Here is a 16,813-nt window from a genome sequence, read left to right on the forward strand (position 1 = left end):
TCTGTTTATTCTATTAGTAATTTTCAGGGAGCTATCGATTGAGGTTCTTCTCACTCAGCACAGATGTTATCATTAGCTAACCATCTTACACAAAGTTTTTATGATGTGCTTGTGAAATATAACAAGGTGATCAGTAGGCTACTTACATTTTGATTATGTAATTTGTAATTTTGCTTTTGTGTTTACTGAAATGTTGTTGTTAAATGCTGTTAAAGTCCTCCTGTGCTGAAAATCAAGTTTTTAATGTTGTTTATATGTCTATGTGGTGTTTTTAATATAGTTTAAGACAAACCATGTGCAAATTCTTAAGTCAACACCATTGCTGACTATTTTCTCTTTAAAACTGCAGTGATCTAAAGACAATCTCAAAAACGCAGTTTGAAATTGCCGTGACATCACAAACTACCTTGTAACCAATCACGTCAACGTGCCGGCGGGCTTTATATCATTAACTGACCGCGCAAGGGAGTCTAAAAAGAAGCCAAGTTATTCCGGTATATTTTTCTGTTTATACATGGTTTGTGTAGCATTAGCAACACATTATTAGCTGTTTGATAACCAGCCAGCTGAATCTTGCTTATTACATGGATACTTGACACATAAGTAAATAATTAAACACAAAATATTGATAATATTTTATTAGCTATAAACACAAAGATTCCGCAAAGAAAAACAGTTCCTAGCAAGCAACTTTGAACCTAGAAGTACAAAAAAGTTCAAACAAGACAAAAATTTAAGGTATAATGGAGAGTTTGTCTTATTATACCGCTTTTCACCACATACTGTAAATATTGACAGAGACATTAAATATTGATTTGAGAAGTTTTAAAATCTTACCTATTTATTATAATCTTATAATCCATTACAGTGTACAAAACAATAATTTATAGCAACAAGTAGTTAATACTGAAAATTTAATTTTATAGTAAATATAGTCACTAACTGAGGCGCAAAATGGCACCAGCTGTGTTTGAATGAAAAGCGTGTCCGTGGTGTGATACAAGAGACATGAAAGGATCGCTAGTCTCAAATACCTGGATGAATGGTCATTATATATATATTTTTTTGTAAATATAATTTATATTCACAGCATAATAGACAGTGACAGGTCTGTTTTCAGGCTTCATTTATACAGAAAGACTTAATAAGGATCTATTATGCTTAATTGTTTAGTTTTGACTTGGTGTTGAATTTATGGTTCTTTTGATTGGGTCTTTTGATTTTGTCTTTATGGATTGGTCTAATGGTTAATTTGGGGAAAAAACAGAAACGGGAGACGTGGGAAAAGAGGAGCATTCCTATATGAGCACCTCCCCACAGAAGCTTTTGAAATGTTTTTTGGAGGACTGTACATTGGGGATGTGTGATTTATTCTGTGTGATTCAGTGTGCAGCGCTGCCCAGCTCTTTGATGTTTGAGTTGCAGCAACACTGCTTTACATGTATGGAGGTGTTATCCTCAGTTATACTAATCCAGCCGTTCTGTTTTAAGGAGGTGAATGAGAGCAGATCTCTAGGGTAGGTTTGACTGAGGATGGGGGAAGTCAGATGTGTAAGAACTGTGTAAGTGTCTTACACTAGGTGAGGGGTTGTATTTATAGTGTCACTGTTGTGATGCTGTTGCTGCAAATTTTTAGATATGGCGTTTCAAATGAAATAATGATTCCCTGGAAGTTAAAAATGACAAAAACGAACAAAAACGTACATATGCATATGTATAAAAGAGAAGAAACACACACCACATTAGAATATTAGCATGAGTGAAGGCAATATATTGGTCTGGCCAATTATCGATAATGATAATTGGACAATATTTTGCTGAGTGTGTTATTGTGCTGGTACCTTGACAGGTTTAGGACTGCCATGGACAGACTCCTAAAGCTTTTGATATTCTTCATATTCTGTGTGGTGGTCAGTTCACAGCAGTGACAGAAATTACCTTTTCCAATAAGTTTAAATTGATTTTTACCTTTTATGGGGATTTTTACCTTTATAAAGCCATTTTTCTAACCTAATTATATGTATGCATCATCTTTTGTGTCAAATTCTTACATTTAATCAATAAATTAAATTCTAATAAGACACAATAGGTCTGTTACCAATAAAATTAACTTTCAATTCATCTTTGCAATGGAGAGGAAACACAGAAGCTGCATCTGAAGTGGTATTTAGATGTATTTACACAGACTGTTTAATGCAGCTCAGAGGTGACATAAATGAATAACCTGCAGTTACAAATGCGTAATGTTTGATGTTTTAAACATGAAGTGCTGAATATTGATATTTGAAATGATTTAAAACATGAAAAGATACTTTAAATGTTAAATTATCATTGAGATTCAACCGATTCATTCAAACGGTTGATTCACTCAGGAACGAAGCATTTGACTTCGATCTTGATCTTATTGAGTGAGTCATTGAATCATTCATTCAACCGATTCATTCAAAAGCGGATCATTCAGTAAGGAAACACCCGCCGTGTGTTGCTTAAAGACGCACAACAGTGCTGTGGTTTTGTTTCAAACTATTTTTGTTGGCGAAACAGAGCAAGAACAGGCAATACGGTGTGTAAAATGTAAGTCACTTAATAATAACTTCTTGTTCATTGAACATGTATACAATCAATATTACATTTGTTTTCATGCTGATATCTGGAGAAAAAACGGCACTCTTCATGTGATATTGATTAACTATATTAAATTATATAAATATAAAAGACATACAGAGGCATTTTTGCTGCTTTATCTTGAATTTTGGGGACATTCTAAATGCATATTAATTGGCTAAATCGCGCAGTGAAAGCATGCACTCTAAATGCGTACGCGCACTAGTCTAACCTACGACTACACATAGTGTATGCGTGCACTCTCTGGGTGTGAGGGACATACTCAATATAATGTCAGGTCTCACATCGTTAAAACAACAATTACAATATTATTGCAGACGATATATATCGCACAACCCTAATCTGTGTATGCTGAATACCGCAGCAACCTGAAACGTATCTGGCACAAAAAGAAATGAAGATCAGAATTTATGTGACAGCATTAAAGTAATAGTTCAGCATGCAGACTCTCATGACTGAACTGCTGCTTTTGATCATCTTTAATGGCATTTGAGACTTCACCTTGCCATGCCATTAAGTCTGATGACCTTCTGATGATATGGCCAAGGGTCCAGGGCAGAGGAAAGCATTAGAAAAACCAAAGGTGCATTGCATTCCTCACGTCTGATCAGGAGTTTACAGATCAATGCAAACATAAATGAGAGCAGCAGGCTATTATGGACTTGAATAATGCACCAATTTTCTTATCTCTCTAGACCAGCTTGATGGATCTGTCTGATAGAAGAGCCATAGATTATTGTGTAGCACGAGGAGAGCAGACAACATCCTCCTCCTGAGAAACCTGAGATGCTTTAACTAAAGCTGTTTTTAAAGGCACAGTGTTTTGTGAGTGGAGAGGGACAAACAATCATTATTTTCACAGTATGTTTCAGGGAGCAGCTAATCTTTGTTTGAGACAGATAGTCCAAACATGGGCTGATAGCATCTTGACAAACTATGAATTTGTTGATTCTTGATACAATCTCATTTGCTGTCAGATTGGCCCACTCCAAACACACACTCAGGCCGCTGCTGATTATCTTTGTAATCTGACAGGGATGGACATTTTGGTCATTATGTTCACTGAAGTATTTGACAGATAAATCAACTGAGTACTCAAGAGAGGTGTTAGGTGGCACACATGCTATTTTTGTTGTTATTATTACTATTAATAATGCATGGAAATAATGGTTTTCTATTTTAATATATTTTAAAATGTAATTTCTTTCTGTGATGCAAAGCTGAATTTTCAGCATCATTACTCCAGTCTTCAGTGTCACATGATCCTTCAGAAATCATTCTAATATGCTGATTTGATACTCAGTTATTATCAATTTTGGAAAGTTGGGCTGCCCTATATATATATATATTTTTTTTTTTTTTGGAACCTGATACTTTTTTCAGGATTCATTGATGAATAAAAAAGTTAAAAAGAACAGCATTTATTCAAAATAGAAATCTTTTCTAATTATATAAGGCTTTACTGTCACTTTTTTATCAATTTAACACATCCTTGCTGAATAAAAGTATTAATTTCTTTCAAAAAGAAGGAAAAAAAAAAATACTGACCCCAGACTTTTGAACAGTAGTGTATATTGTTACAAAATATTTCTATTTTAAATAAATGCTGTTCTTTTATTTATTTATTTTTTTTTATATTTATTCATCAAAGAATCCTGAAAAAAGCATCACAGGTTATAAAAAAAATTTAAGCAGCACAACTGTTTCCAACATTGATAATAATTCACTGACACTGAAGACTGGAGTAATGGCTGAAGAAAATTCAGCTTTGCATCACAGAAATAAATTATATTTTAAAGTATATTAACATAGAAAACCGTTATTTTAAATTGTAATAATATTTCACAATATTACTGGGTTTTTTTTCCTGTATTTTTGATCAAATAAATGCAGGCTTGATGAGCATAAGAGACTTCTTTCAAAAAAATGTAAAAATAGTAATGTGTCCAAAATTTTCACTGGTATATTCTATAATACAATAAATAATGTCTTTTACAGTGATGTTTAAACTTAAAATTAGAACAGCTCTAATTTATCATTATTCCAGTGTTTAAACATTGTTGTTAAATGACTTTATATTTTTGAGAGACCTTAATTAGTCACATGACACTCACAGCTCAGGTGATTGGCTCAAAAAGTTCTGTCTTCCAATGAGCAAAGATGGCACTTTCAAATCAAGTGTTTTTGGGAGGTTCTTGTTCCAGCTAGTTATTAATGCAACAATGACGCTGCAAACTAGCTATTGCTATAAAATGATACCGTAACCACTAACTTATTCAAAAAATAGGGTCTTTTTTTGACACATTTGTGTATAGTTGTTACTAAATGTTTTGAAGTTTGGATAAAAAAAAGTCATTATTGTGTCTTCACGACTGATCAAGATCAATTATCCTCGTGCCCATCCCTGTAGTTCTGCCAGCTCTTTAGTTGTTTGCTGACACACACACACTTACACACAAACATTAACACACTTCATTTTTCTTGGTTTCTCTCCTCTTGCACGTTCTTTTGCTTGTGGGTTTTCTCTTGTCATTTTAATCCCGATCTCTCATGCTGTCTTTTGCGTGCTCTTTTGCTTCTCTCTCTATTTCACTCCTCCCCTTCTAATAAATTATGTATGCCATTTCTGCCAGGCTGAGGGCTGCATTGCTGCCTTGCTGAAATTGCTCTCTCTCTCTTTCTCTCCATCTCTCGCTCTCTCTCTCTCTCGCTCTGGCGCTCTGCACACAGGACCGAGTCTGCTCTCTCAGAGCTCACTGCAGCTCAGCTCGAACCCAGAGGGCTCCCTCCAGTACTCCGCCAGCTACCATAGTAACCAGACCCTGGCCCTGAGCGACTGCTTGTCCGCACCACAAACCCAGCAGCCTCAGCCCCCTCCACGCTCCAGCGGCCAGCCCGGAGGAGCTGTGCACAGCTACAACCAGGTGAGCGCTTCTCCTTTCCTTATTTCCTCCTGCTCTCATTACAAATCCATCCCTCACTTTTGTATTTTCACCTCCTCTCTCTCTGTTTTTCAACGTGATGACAATGTTCTGCACCGTGAGTCTCTCGTGATCAGGGATGTTGTAGCGATTCTGCTTTTTTTTTTGGGGACTGGCACGAAATGATTCCCGGGCTCCAGCTGGGATCATGTTTCAAGCTGCTGCCTAAAAAGTGATTTCGAGACCTGATTAAAGCAATTAACTGCAAGACCGAAGCATTTGTTAGCAGACGCCAGTGGTACTGCATTGCATCGAGCGGCGAGCGCATGCAAGGCAAACTTTGTCATTATCCGGGGAGTTAAATTGTGCCCTGTTGATGAGACTGTAATTACAGCAAACCCTGCAGGGTGGTTTCTCCCAACTTTCATTTCTTTTAAATGAGTCTCGCACACCTGCTACAAGCTAGAAATGTTCCCGTAAAAAGGTACGAAGTCTGTTCAGACCACAAATATTTAATTTCCTCCATGTTCGCTAATTAACTGGATGTCTAATGCATTCAAATGACAGAAAAAGTGCCTGAACGGTTGGTCACGATAAAGCTGACATTGGCACATCCTCACTCTCTCGCTCCCTCGCCCTCCCTCTTCCCACTCTCATCCTTTGACACTTTTAATGAACACATAGGCCCTCTGTTTTTTAATGAAAGATGCCCAACATCCTCGGCCTTCCGGACTTGTTTTTGAGACAGTCTACGGGGGCTTCTCCGCAAAGATTCTTTGAAAACATTCTCATTTTAAATTAATGTGGTTTCTCAGAAAGACCTTTTTTTCACATTGAAAGCAAAAATTGCATTGTGTTTCCAGCATCTCTCTTTTTCTTTCTCTTCTGTGTTTGTGTGGACTGTTGGGTTGATTCTGTGGAGGGTAATCTGAAGAGGGCTTGTCTGCTCCAGGATGGGTTTATATAACAGTTAGGTGCTTTTATGTAGATATTTTTAACACCACAAACCTCTTGTTCCCTAAATAATTCATCCACATCAGGAACCAGTAACAGTCTTTTCAAGTAGGTGTTCCTCTTCTCTCTACGCCGGGATGCAGTTCTCCCTCTCAGCGAGAGAGAGAGAGAGAGATAGAGATGGAGAGATAAAGCATTTGGTAGAGGAATGATGGTATAATTGCATTACACCTTGGTATAACATGATATTGAGCTATTAGACAGCTTTTTTAAATCTTCACAATCCTATCTTGAGAGTTTCTTTCTTTTTTTTTTTCTTTAGAGGAATCTTCCATCTCTTCTATCTCATTCATTAAAGTCTTATCAGGAGAAGCAGCACACTCTTGAAAATAAAGATTACAGTTACAACCGAAAAGCTTTTTGCAGCCTGATACCACAGGAGAACGTTTTTACATTCCACAGTGTATTCTTTAATTCTTTATAGTGGACCATCGCCAAGCAGGGCTTCAGGATACCTAGAAGAATCAATATGTTGATGTAAAGACGCTGTATCAAGAATATACAGTGATAGTCTTTAAAGAATCAGTTGATCAAGCCCTTTATTGTCATTGTTCAGGCACAACGCGATTGTACAACACTGTCCCATGTGAAACTTGATCTCACAACATTCAGATTATGTGAAGGCTTGTCAACAAGGCAAAAATGTTGCCTGTTAGAAATGTGTTACAATGATCACCAAGTTGTCCAATAACCAATTAGTTAATTATAGTTGAATTTTATTTTATTTTATTTTATTTTATTAACCAGTGATGTTTGGTATTTTATTTTATTTTATTTTATTTTATTTTATTTTATTTTATTTTATTTTATTTTATTTTATTTTATTTTATTTTATTTTATTTTATTTTATTTTATTTTATTTTATTTTATTTTATTTTATTTTATTTTATTTATTAACCAGGAATGTTTGGCTATGTATCTTTTTATTATTTATTTTATTTATTTTATTTTATTTTATGTACATTTTTATTTTTTTTGGTCTTGGTTAAAGGTCTTACCTGGAAAAATCATGAACGCCAAAGATTTTTTGAGGGATTCTTTTTTTATTTTATTTTATTTATTTTTTTTTTTTTTTTTTTTTTTCTACCCAAGCCAATAATCTACCAATTTCCTTATTCTTATTTATTTATTTATTTATTTATTTATTTATTTATTTGGTCTTGGTTAAAGGTCTTACCTGGAAAAATCATGAATGCTAAAGATTTTTTGAGGGATGGAGAACAAGATCAGAACAATGAGCTATTTTATTTTATTTTATTCAAGATTTTTAAGGTTAATTCTAGTACATTCCATCTATACAGTGAAAACTGTTCTTAAAAGGAACATTCCACTTTTTTTTTTTTTTAACTCCCCTAGAGTTAAACAGTTGAGTTTTACCGTTTTCGAATCCATTCAGCCAATCTCCGGGTCTGGCGGTACCACTTTTAGCATAGCTTAGCATAGTTCATTGAATCTGATTAGACCGTTAGCATCTCGCAAAAATGACCAAAGAGTTTCGATATTTTTCCTATTTAAAACTTGACTCTTCTGTAGTTACATCGTGTACTAAGACCGACGGAAAATGAAAAGTTGCGATTTTCTAGGCCGATATGGCTAGGAACTATACTCTCATTCTGGTGTAATATGCTAAGCTATGCTAAAAGTGGTACCGCCAGACCTGGAGATCGGCTGAATGGATTCGAAAACGGTAAAACTCAACTGTTTAACTCTAGGGGAGTTGGAAAATGAGCCTATTTTCAAAAAAAGTGGAGTGTTCCTTTAATAAGGATATTCACTGAAGAATATTTGTTTAAGAACACAGTGTGGAGGCAAACAAAGCGGGGTTTAGCTTTAAATGTCATACACTTTTCTAGCGCAGTCATTCTCTCCATCTTTCAAGACCTTTGCCTCTTAAGTATTTAACTCTCTGTTTGAATATTATTACCTGATATCAATGCTATGAAGGGGGGGAAAAACACAGCTAAGCTTTTTTTTTTTCCCTCACTGGAAATTGCACTGACTGCCAGTTTAAAAATAACCTAATTTATTCTGAATAAGAATAATCAGGTTTCATGCTTTCTGTAAATGAGAAACAGTGGAACTAATGTTTCATTGTAATCACCCACAATCGTCATGGTGATTATGAGTAATCTAAAGGAAGAAATGTTTATTCACACGCCAAAGCGTCTTTCTAAACGACTGGCACTGCGCCAGCATTAATTTGCCCGGGTGTATCTGTGCCCGCCTGCCCTTCTGAATTCCGGGAATGCAACATCCATTGACATAAGGGGTGATGATCTCATGAGAAACTGCGACATATGGCTGTGTATGTATATGCAATAACTTCTGTTTACAGGCTTTTTTGATGTGTTCAGGAAACATGCTTGCATCTATTACTTTCAAGGGAAGTATTATGATTTTTAAGGCTTTCCGAGAAGAATTTATGCCCTTGTCTCATATATCACTATCTGAATATCAAGTAAGCCAACTTAAAGGGATAGTTCACTCAAAATTTAAGTCATTATTTACTCACCCTCATGTCATTCCAAATCTGTATGACTTTCATCCTTCTGTGGAACTCAAAAGAAGATATTTTGGGAAATGTTTTTGTCATATTATGAATGTTATTAAGGTTAAAAACTTCCCCAAAAGATCATAAAGGTAGCGTAAAATTGTTCAATATGACTCAACAACCGACTACATCAAGTCTAGCAGCACAAACCCCAAATGACATGATATTTGGTCACGTGACGTGCAAGAACCAATGAGCTGAATTTTCAGCAGCCTTCCTCACTCCAGTCTTCAGTCACATGATCCTTCAGAAATCATTCTAATATACTGATTTGGTGCTCAAGAAACATTTCTTATTATGAGTGTTAAAAACAGTTGCTTATTTTTGTGCAAACTATAATTTTTGTTTTGTTTTTTTTCAGGGTAAATAAAAATTTGAAAGTTCACTTTTATCTATTGAACTCAACATTTCTGAATAAAATCTGAATTATTTTATTTTATTTTATTTTATTTTATTTTATTTTATTTTATTTATTTTTAAACACAATCTTGGTGCCCCAATTTTTTTTAATAATAGTACAATTCATTGAAATATCTTCTGTCGAAATATCTTCTTTTGTGTTCCACAGAAGAAAGTCTTACAGGTTTGAAATGACATGAAGGTGAAATAATGGATCCCTTTTTTCCCTTCTTTTTTTTTTTTTGAATAAGGATCTGTTTTGATTAGATATAACAGTTATCTTTTTCCCTCTTCTCCCAGGTGACATCTAACCGTGCAGCCCAGCTCGCGGCGGGCGACTCCTGTCAGAGCCATGGCGGTGCCCTGCTGTCCGGTTCCCAGCATCCGTCTGCAGCGTCCGGCCCGGGCCTGTATTACTCCAGCTCTACTCTGCCTGCCCAGCGTGTCAGCTCACCCCTGAACTCAATGCAGTCCACGGCGGCCAGCGGATCGCCGACTAAACTGCAGCGTCTGGGCTCGGCTTCCGACACACCTGGTTACGCCACCACCCAGCGCCTGCCCTCCTCGTCCTCCTCGGCCTCCCCCAAGCCATCCCCGGGCAGGCTTGCGAAATCCTACAGCAGTAGCTCGCCAATCAATGCGGTGGGCATCGGAGGATCACCTGGTACTCATGCTTCAGGGTCCCCTCACCGGTTAGCGTCTCCACCCAATAACGCATCACCTATCTATCAGCAGCTGCAGACCGCCGGAGTGTCTACTTACGCCACACTTTCACCCACCAAAAGGCTGGTGCACTCTTCTGAACAGTACAAGATATCCCACGATCTTTACGCCACCGCCACTCTACAGAGACCAGGCAGCCTTGCTGGTGAGTAACAACTCCTGACCTGCCTTTGACTAGCCAACTGGGATTTTTGGGTCGCAGCAATAACAAACATTGTGTGGGTGTTTCTGTGGGGACGTTTTTGAAGCATGAAATACTTTCAGACACCCAAGAAAACAGTACAAATCCATTACTTGCTGTAATCTGGGAATGTATTTTCTGTCAAACGCTCAACTATAATCTCATTCCAAACAGCAGCAAGAAACAAAAACAAGTACATTAGTCTGCAAACAACTTGTGCTAGTTGTTAGACTGTTTGAAACTTATAATGGATTTTGCTTTGAAGTGAAGGAGCATTCACACTGACAACAATTTGATGAAATAAATTAAAGTAAATATGACACATATTACCCAGAATGCATTGTACTGTACTGTGTAAATTTGTTTAGTTTTTTTACAGTTATTTTTTACAGTATATATAAGTAATATTAAAATAACACCACTAGGTGGTACAAATAATTGTCTTAACGAGTGAGTCAGTGAATCATTAATTCAATCGATTTGTTCAACAAAAGTGATTCATTCAGGAAAGATTCAAGTGAATATGTGTATTTGACTTGAAACGGCGCTGCGCAGACCGATCAATGAATGACATCAAAGTAACAAATGAAAATGAAATGGAAAATGAATCCATTTTTAAAATGAAAATGGAAATGAAAAATAGGAAAATACTGTAATTTAAAATATTCAAAAAATGTAATAGTATATAAGTAATTCTAAAATAACACTGCTAGGTTGTACAAATAATTGTCTTAAGGAGTGAGTCAGTGAATCATTCATTCAACCGATTTGTTCAACATTCATTAAAAATAGGAAAATATTTATAAATATTAATAATTAATAATAAATTTATACAGTAAAATACCGTTTTCCATTGAAACAGTAATATTCTGGGTAGTATTATTCGTCGTTTTTGAGAAAGTAATCTATAGGCTGCTTTCTCGAAAACGACAAATATTACCCAGAATGCATTGTTTTTACAGTATATTACTTTTGTACATTACAATGCATTCTGTATATTACAATGTATTCTCTGTAATATTATTTGTCGTTTTCAAGAAAGTAAGTCTTTTCTTAAAATGACATATTACCCAGAATGCATTGTTTTTATGGTATATTACTATTTACGGTATTTTACTGTGTAAATTTGTTTCGTTTTTTACAGTTATTTTTTAGAGTGTATATAAGTAATACTAAAATAACACTGCTAGGTGGTACAAATAATTGTCTTAATGAGTGAGTCAGTGAATCATTCATTCAATCGATTTGTTCAACAAAAATGATTCATTCAGGAAAGATTTAAGTGAATATGTGTGTTTGACTTGAAACAGCGCTGCGCAGACCGATCGGTGAATGACATCAAAGTACCACAAGAGCGATTGGAGATAAAATGGCTCCGTGTGCTTTCGAATTGCTCTCGCGGTACTTTGATGTCATACACCGATCGGTATGCGCAGTGCCTCTTCAAGGCGAACACAACTAATGTGTGTGAATCAATGAATCATTCATTTAACTGATTTGCTCAATAACATAGATTCATTTAGCAAGGAATTGCCTCTGCTGTTTGGTCAGAGAAGTGCAACATTTGATTGTTATATATACTGTATAGTGTCAGCTCAATTGCCTCTAACACTGAGAACTTACTAACATACATCAAAGTCTGAACATCAATGAATTCTCTGTTATCAGAATTAAGTAAATACCCATTGAACTTGGGTAAATAAATGCAACTCTATGGTAGACAGAGAAATTTGATACTCATATAAGTTTTCACATGGAAAGCACCTAGGGAACCGCATTTGTTTCCCATCCATGCTTTCTTTACTGATCCCTACATTCAGCCCCTTAAGTCTAGAGACTTCAGCTCTTCCTTTGAAGGAACATAGCACTTTGATATGAAGACTCATTCTCGCTCCACAGTTAGACATCAAAGAGGTTCAGTAACAATTCATTTATTCAGTCATACACCATACGTGGCTGTTGTTGTAATTAGTGTTGCTATTTTTGCATGTAACGCTACTTTTTCGGTAAATAGTCTCAAATAGAAAATAGTCTCAATCAATCTGAAGTCAAAGACGACAGGCTTTGATTTAAAATTAAAAACAAACAATCAAACAAAGCCTCATGCTTTTAAAGCGAAATGCTTTTAAACTTCTCAATGTGTTTGGTTTAATAGCTTCATTAATTGCTTTAACCTGTTAGTTTTCAATTTCCATTTATCATAATTAAGCCTGTAAACAACAATCTGCTTTTATTAACTGCTATCATCCCATTACACACTTCTAAGGTCATTTACATATGTCATTTTGTTAAAAGACACAAATAATAAATACTGTGTACAAGAGAAATATCTGTTTTCTATTTTTTATTTACGGCGGGCATCATTCCAGTGTGTGTTAATGTCACGTTGCGATCGGGCAGGAAAGAAGAGGCGAAGTGGATCTAACTGTGCAGCCCAGCTCGTGGCGGGCAAGTTATTTTATTCTGAAATTTAGAGACTTTTTATGCAATAAGCCAGAAAACACCGCTGCATTCAGAGCGGGAGGCTGTTATCTAAATCACTCGCTTAACAGGCTGATTGTGGACCTGTGTAAGGTATTGTTGATTACAGCCCTATATTACCTGCTACATTGTCAGCTCTTCATCAAACCCGCTGAGGGAAACAGGCACACAATTGGAAACAGCGGGCCAGTGCCAAACTGTCCCTCAGCCCGTGCTGAGCCATCACCAGCTCTCCCGCTTGTCTCTTTGATTAAAGTCCGGCATCCCATGGCTGTACACCTCCACCAGAATTCGTACAGTGGGAGTGCTCCAGCATGGCCATGGACCGAGAAAAATGAGCCCAGTCCACCCACCGGTGCGCTGACCGAAAGCTGATTAGATTTGAAGGCAATTACATAGTATAGACGAGACTTTGTTTGCAAGGCTTCCCTGATTTCTTGAGGGTATTTGATGCGTTTGGTGAGCCTGTCTTTCATGATGTCGTATTCAGAGGGATTTTGGGCGAGGGGCTGATGATGTGTGTCATTACAGCTGGAGGCTGTATGAGAGAAAATAGCAGAGTTGGACTCTTACTAAGTCTGAGAAAGATGGACTTTAGTGCTTTTGTTTCCTCTGCAGAAGCAAAACCAGTATAGAAACAAGGTGAAAAGTGCAGTGCAATGATGAAGAATCATGGTAAACAGCACAGAAACATGGTGTTTCTAGAAAAAACATTATTTTCTGGTCTGACTTGAGTGGTTAAAATGACTCCTGAAAGAGCTTCTCACTTCACATGAGCATCAGCGTTATGAGTACTATGAAAATACTGGCATATTTAGAGCAAACGTAATTGTAGAACTAGAAAAGGGTTGTCTTCATAGATATACTTTTATGATATACTCTGTACTGTTCCTGTTAATTTACTCCTTCTAGTTTATCTGTGTTTTAATGTAGAGGAGGCGTTGCTTTCAAGCTTTAGTAGAAGATGAGTTTACCTTAGTAGTTTGTTGTACGACCATAATTTTGTAAGACCGTATGAGCAATATGGCCCCTTGAGGCCCCATAAAATTATTTGAAGTCAGTTTTCTTTGCTGTGCTGATGTACATCCTTTTGAAACAGGTAGTTTGACCTATTTGTAATAGCCTGAAGCTTTTAATTGTTGGCTAAATAAATAATTCACTGTCATGTTCAATTTTTTTTTTTTTATTGGGTGAACTATCCCTTTAATATTGATTATTATTGGTGGTATTATTATTATTATTATTATTATTATTGATTTTGTTGTTAAAAATATTATGAAAAACTACTCATTAAAAAAAAATATTTTATTTATTTAATATTTGTATTTTTTAAATGTTGTTGTAGTAGTAGTAGTAGTAGTAGTAGTAGTAGTAATAAATTAAAAAAATATATAAATTTAAGTATAATATATTATTTTAATAATAAATTATATTTAACAACAAATTAACAGTATAATAATAATGATACATTTCAAAATAAATAAGTATAATATAAATATAATGTATTTTAATAATAAATGGTGTTTAATAAGAAATTATTTAACAACTATTACTGTTTTAAATCATTTATTATTAAATATTGTTAAATTAATACATATTTATATTTGTCTAATATTATTGGTGATGTTGTTATATATTATGAATATTATGAAATTCATAATATTACAAAATTCTATTCATTTATCATTAAAATAATGAAGTATAGTTATGTAATATTTGTATTTTTTAAATGTAGTAGCAATAATAATAATTAAAATATAGACATTTAAGTACTATATATTATTTTAATAATGAATAAATTATATTTAAAAAGTTAATAATAAATTAATTAACAACAAGTTGTTAATTAATTTATTATTAAATAACATTTATTTATTATTAAATTAATACAGTATAAATATAATGTATTTTATTAATAAATGGTGTTTAATAAGGAATTATCTAATGACAACTATTATTGTTTTAAATAATTGATTATTAAATATTATTAAATCAATATATATTTATATTTATATATTATTACTGGTGATTTTGTTGAAATATTATGAAATTCAATTCATTTATCGTTAAAATAATGAAGTATATTTATGTAATACTTGTATTTTTTAAATGTAGTAATAATAAATTAAAAATACATACATTTAAGTATAATATATTATTAAAATAATGAATAAATTATATTTAATAAGTTAATAATAAATTAACAAGTTCTTAAATAATTTATTATCAAATAACATTTATTATTAAATTAATACAGTATTATTATTATTATTATTATTATTATTATTATGAAGAAGAATAAGAAGAAAAAGAAGAATGATCATCTTAATAATAAATAATTCTATTACAAAAATCCAAATAATATAGCTCAAAAGGCTGTTTATTGTTGCCAATCAATTTAGCATCTTGACACATTTATGGATAACTAAACTGATGGGCAGTCATCTGTATGTGTATTGAATTTTTAAAACAGCTTCGAATATGGCTCAGATTTTAGAGCCGAATCTATCTGTTTTTATAATTGAGATTAATTGACAGGTTTAGCCTGAGAGCTTCACTAGGTACTACATTAGATCCTACACTCATTCTATCATCCTCACGCTTTAATGACAGCAAACAGAGAACACAACAATGCACAGCCTATGCTCAGATGCCTGAAGCGCTATTAGCACTTTGCCTTTGATTAGACAGTGAAGAGGTGCTTCAGAGCGCTTGTCTAAGTTGTTCCAAAAGTGTACCAGATGTACAAACCTATTTATTCAACCAGCTGTATCAAAGGCATGTGGATTTCTCTTTTAGATGTAAAGTTTCATCATTAGGTGGGTAAGGAGCGTGAGGGTGGATCGAACGGATGCTACGTGTGTCTCCTCACCAACAGGAATGGTTTTGCTAGTTTGTATAGGTGTCTGTGCTGGAGCCGCTGACCTGTCAGTCCAAATCCTCCACCTGGACAAAGAGTTTAGCAAAGTAATTGCCTTTGAAAAGCTGTGATTCTCCTGCAGTGAGATGTGCTGCTTTGCTTGTAATCACTTGAACCTGTTGGCAACATCTGTGACAGTCTATCTCTCAGTTTCTCTCTGTTCTTACATGTCTCTTCTTGTCCTCCTGCTTGTCTGTCAGTCCTTATATCTGCCTAGTTAGCCATCTGTCCGTCTCTCAGGCTGCCCATGTCTCTCAGCGTCTACCCTGTTGAAGAGACCAGCATATGTTGCGTTTTGGATGCTGCGGTCCCCAACAGGATTTTTAACTAGCTTAAAGGCACAGTTCACCCAAAAATTAAATTTCTGTCATCATTTACTTACCCTCATATTGTTCCAAACATGTATAAGTTTCTTTCTTCTGTTGAGCACAAAAGAATATATTTTGAATAATGTTGGTAACCAGACATTTGATGGCACCCATTGACTTCCATAGTATTTCTTTTTCTATATATGAAATCTTGTTTTTTTTCCTCTCTACAACCCGAATTCAGGAAAAGTTGGGACGTTTTTTTTTATTTATTATTTGAATAAAATGAAAACTAAAAGACTTTTAAATCGCATGAGCCAATATTTTATTCACAAAAGAACATAGATAACATAACAAATGTTTAAATGGAGAAATTTTACACCTTTATCCACTAAATGAGCTCATTTCAAATTTGATGCCTGCTACAGGTCTCAAAAAAGTTGGCACTGGGGCAACAAATGGCAGAAAATGCAAGAAATTTTGAAAAGATTCAGCTGGGAGAACATCTAGCAACTAATTAAGTTAATTGATATCAGGTCTGCAACATGATTAGCTATAAAAGGGATGTCTTAGAGAGGCAGAGCCTCTCAGAAGTAAAGATGGGCATAGGCACTCCAATCTGTGAAAGAGTGCGTAAAAAGATTGTGGAAAACAATGTTTCTCAACGTCAAATTGCAAAGGCTTTGCAAA

At 34.8% G+C, this 16,813-nt stretch overlaps 1 protein-coding gene across 1 annotated transcript in view; it reads left to right on the forward strand.

The window, feature by feature from the left end:
* The window catches only part of ctnnd2a (catenin (cadherin-associated protein), delta 2a), a 340,625-nt gene that overhangs the window by 168,113 nt on the left and 155,699 nt on the right, over positions 1-16,813 (forward strand). The window contains 2 exon segments of the mRNA XM_051881748.1: positions 5,356-5,549; positions 9,811-10,378. Of these exon segments, the coding sequence (XP_051737708.1) occupies positions 5,356-5,549; positions 9,811-10,378 (762 nt within the window).

Source organism: Ctenopharyngodon idella, chromosome 23 (genome assembly GCF_019924925.1).
Source record: "Ctenopharyngodon idella isolate HZGC_01 chromosome 23, HZGC01, whole genome shotgun sequence".
In the NCBI taxonomy this organism is placed as follows: domain Eukaryota; kingdom Metazoa; phylum Chordata; class Actinopteri; order Cypriniformes; family Xenocyprididae; genus Ctenopharyngodon; species Ctenopharyngodon idella.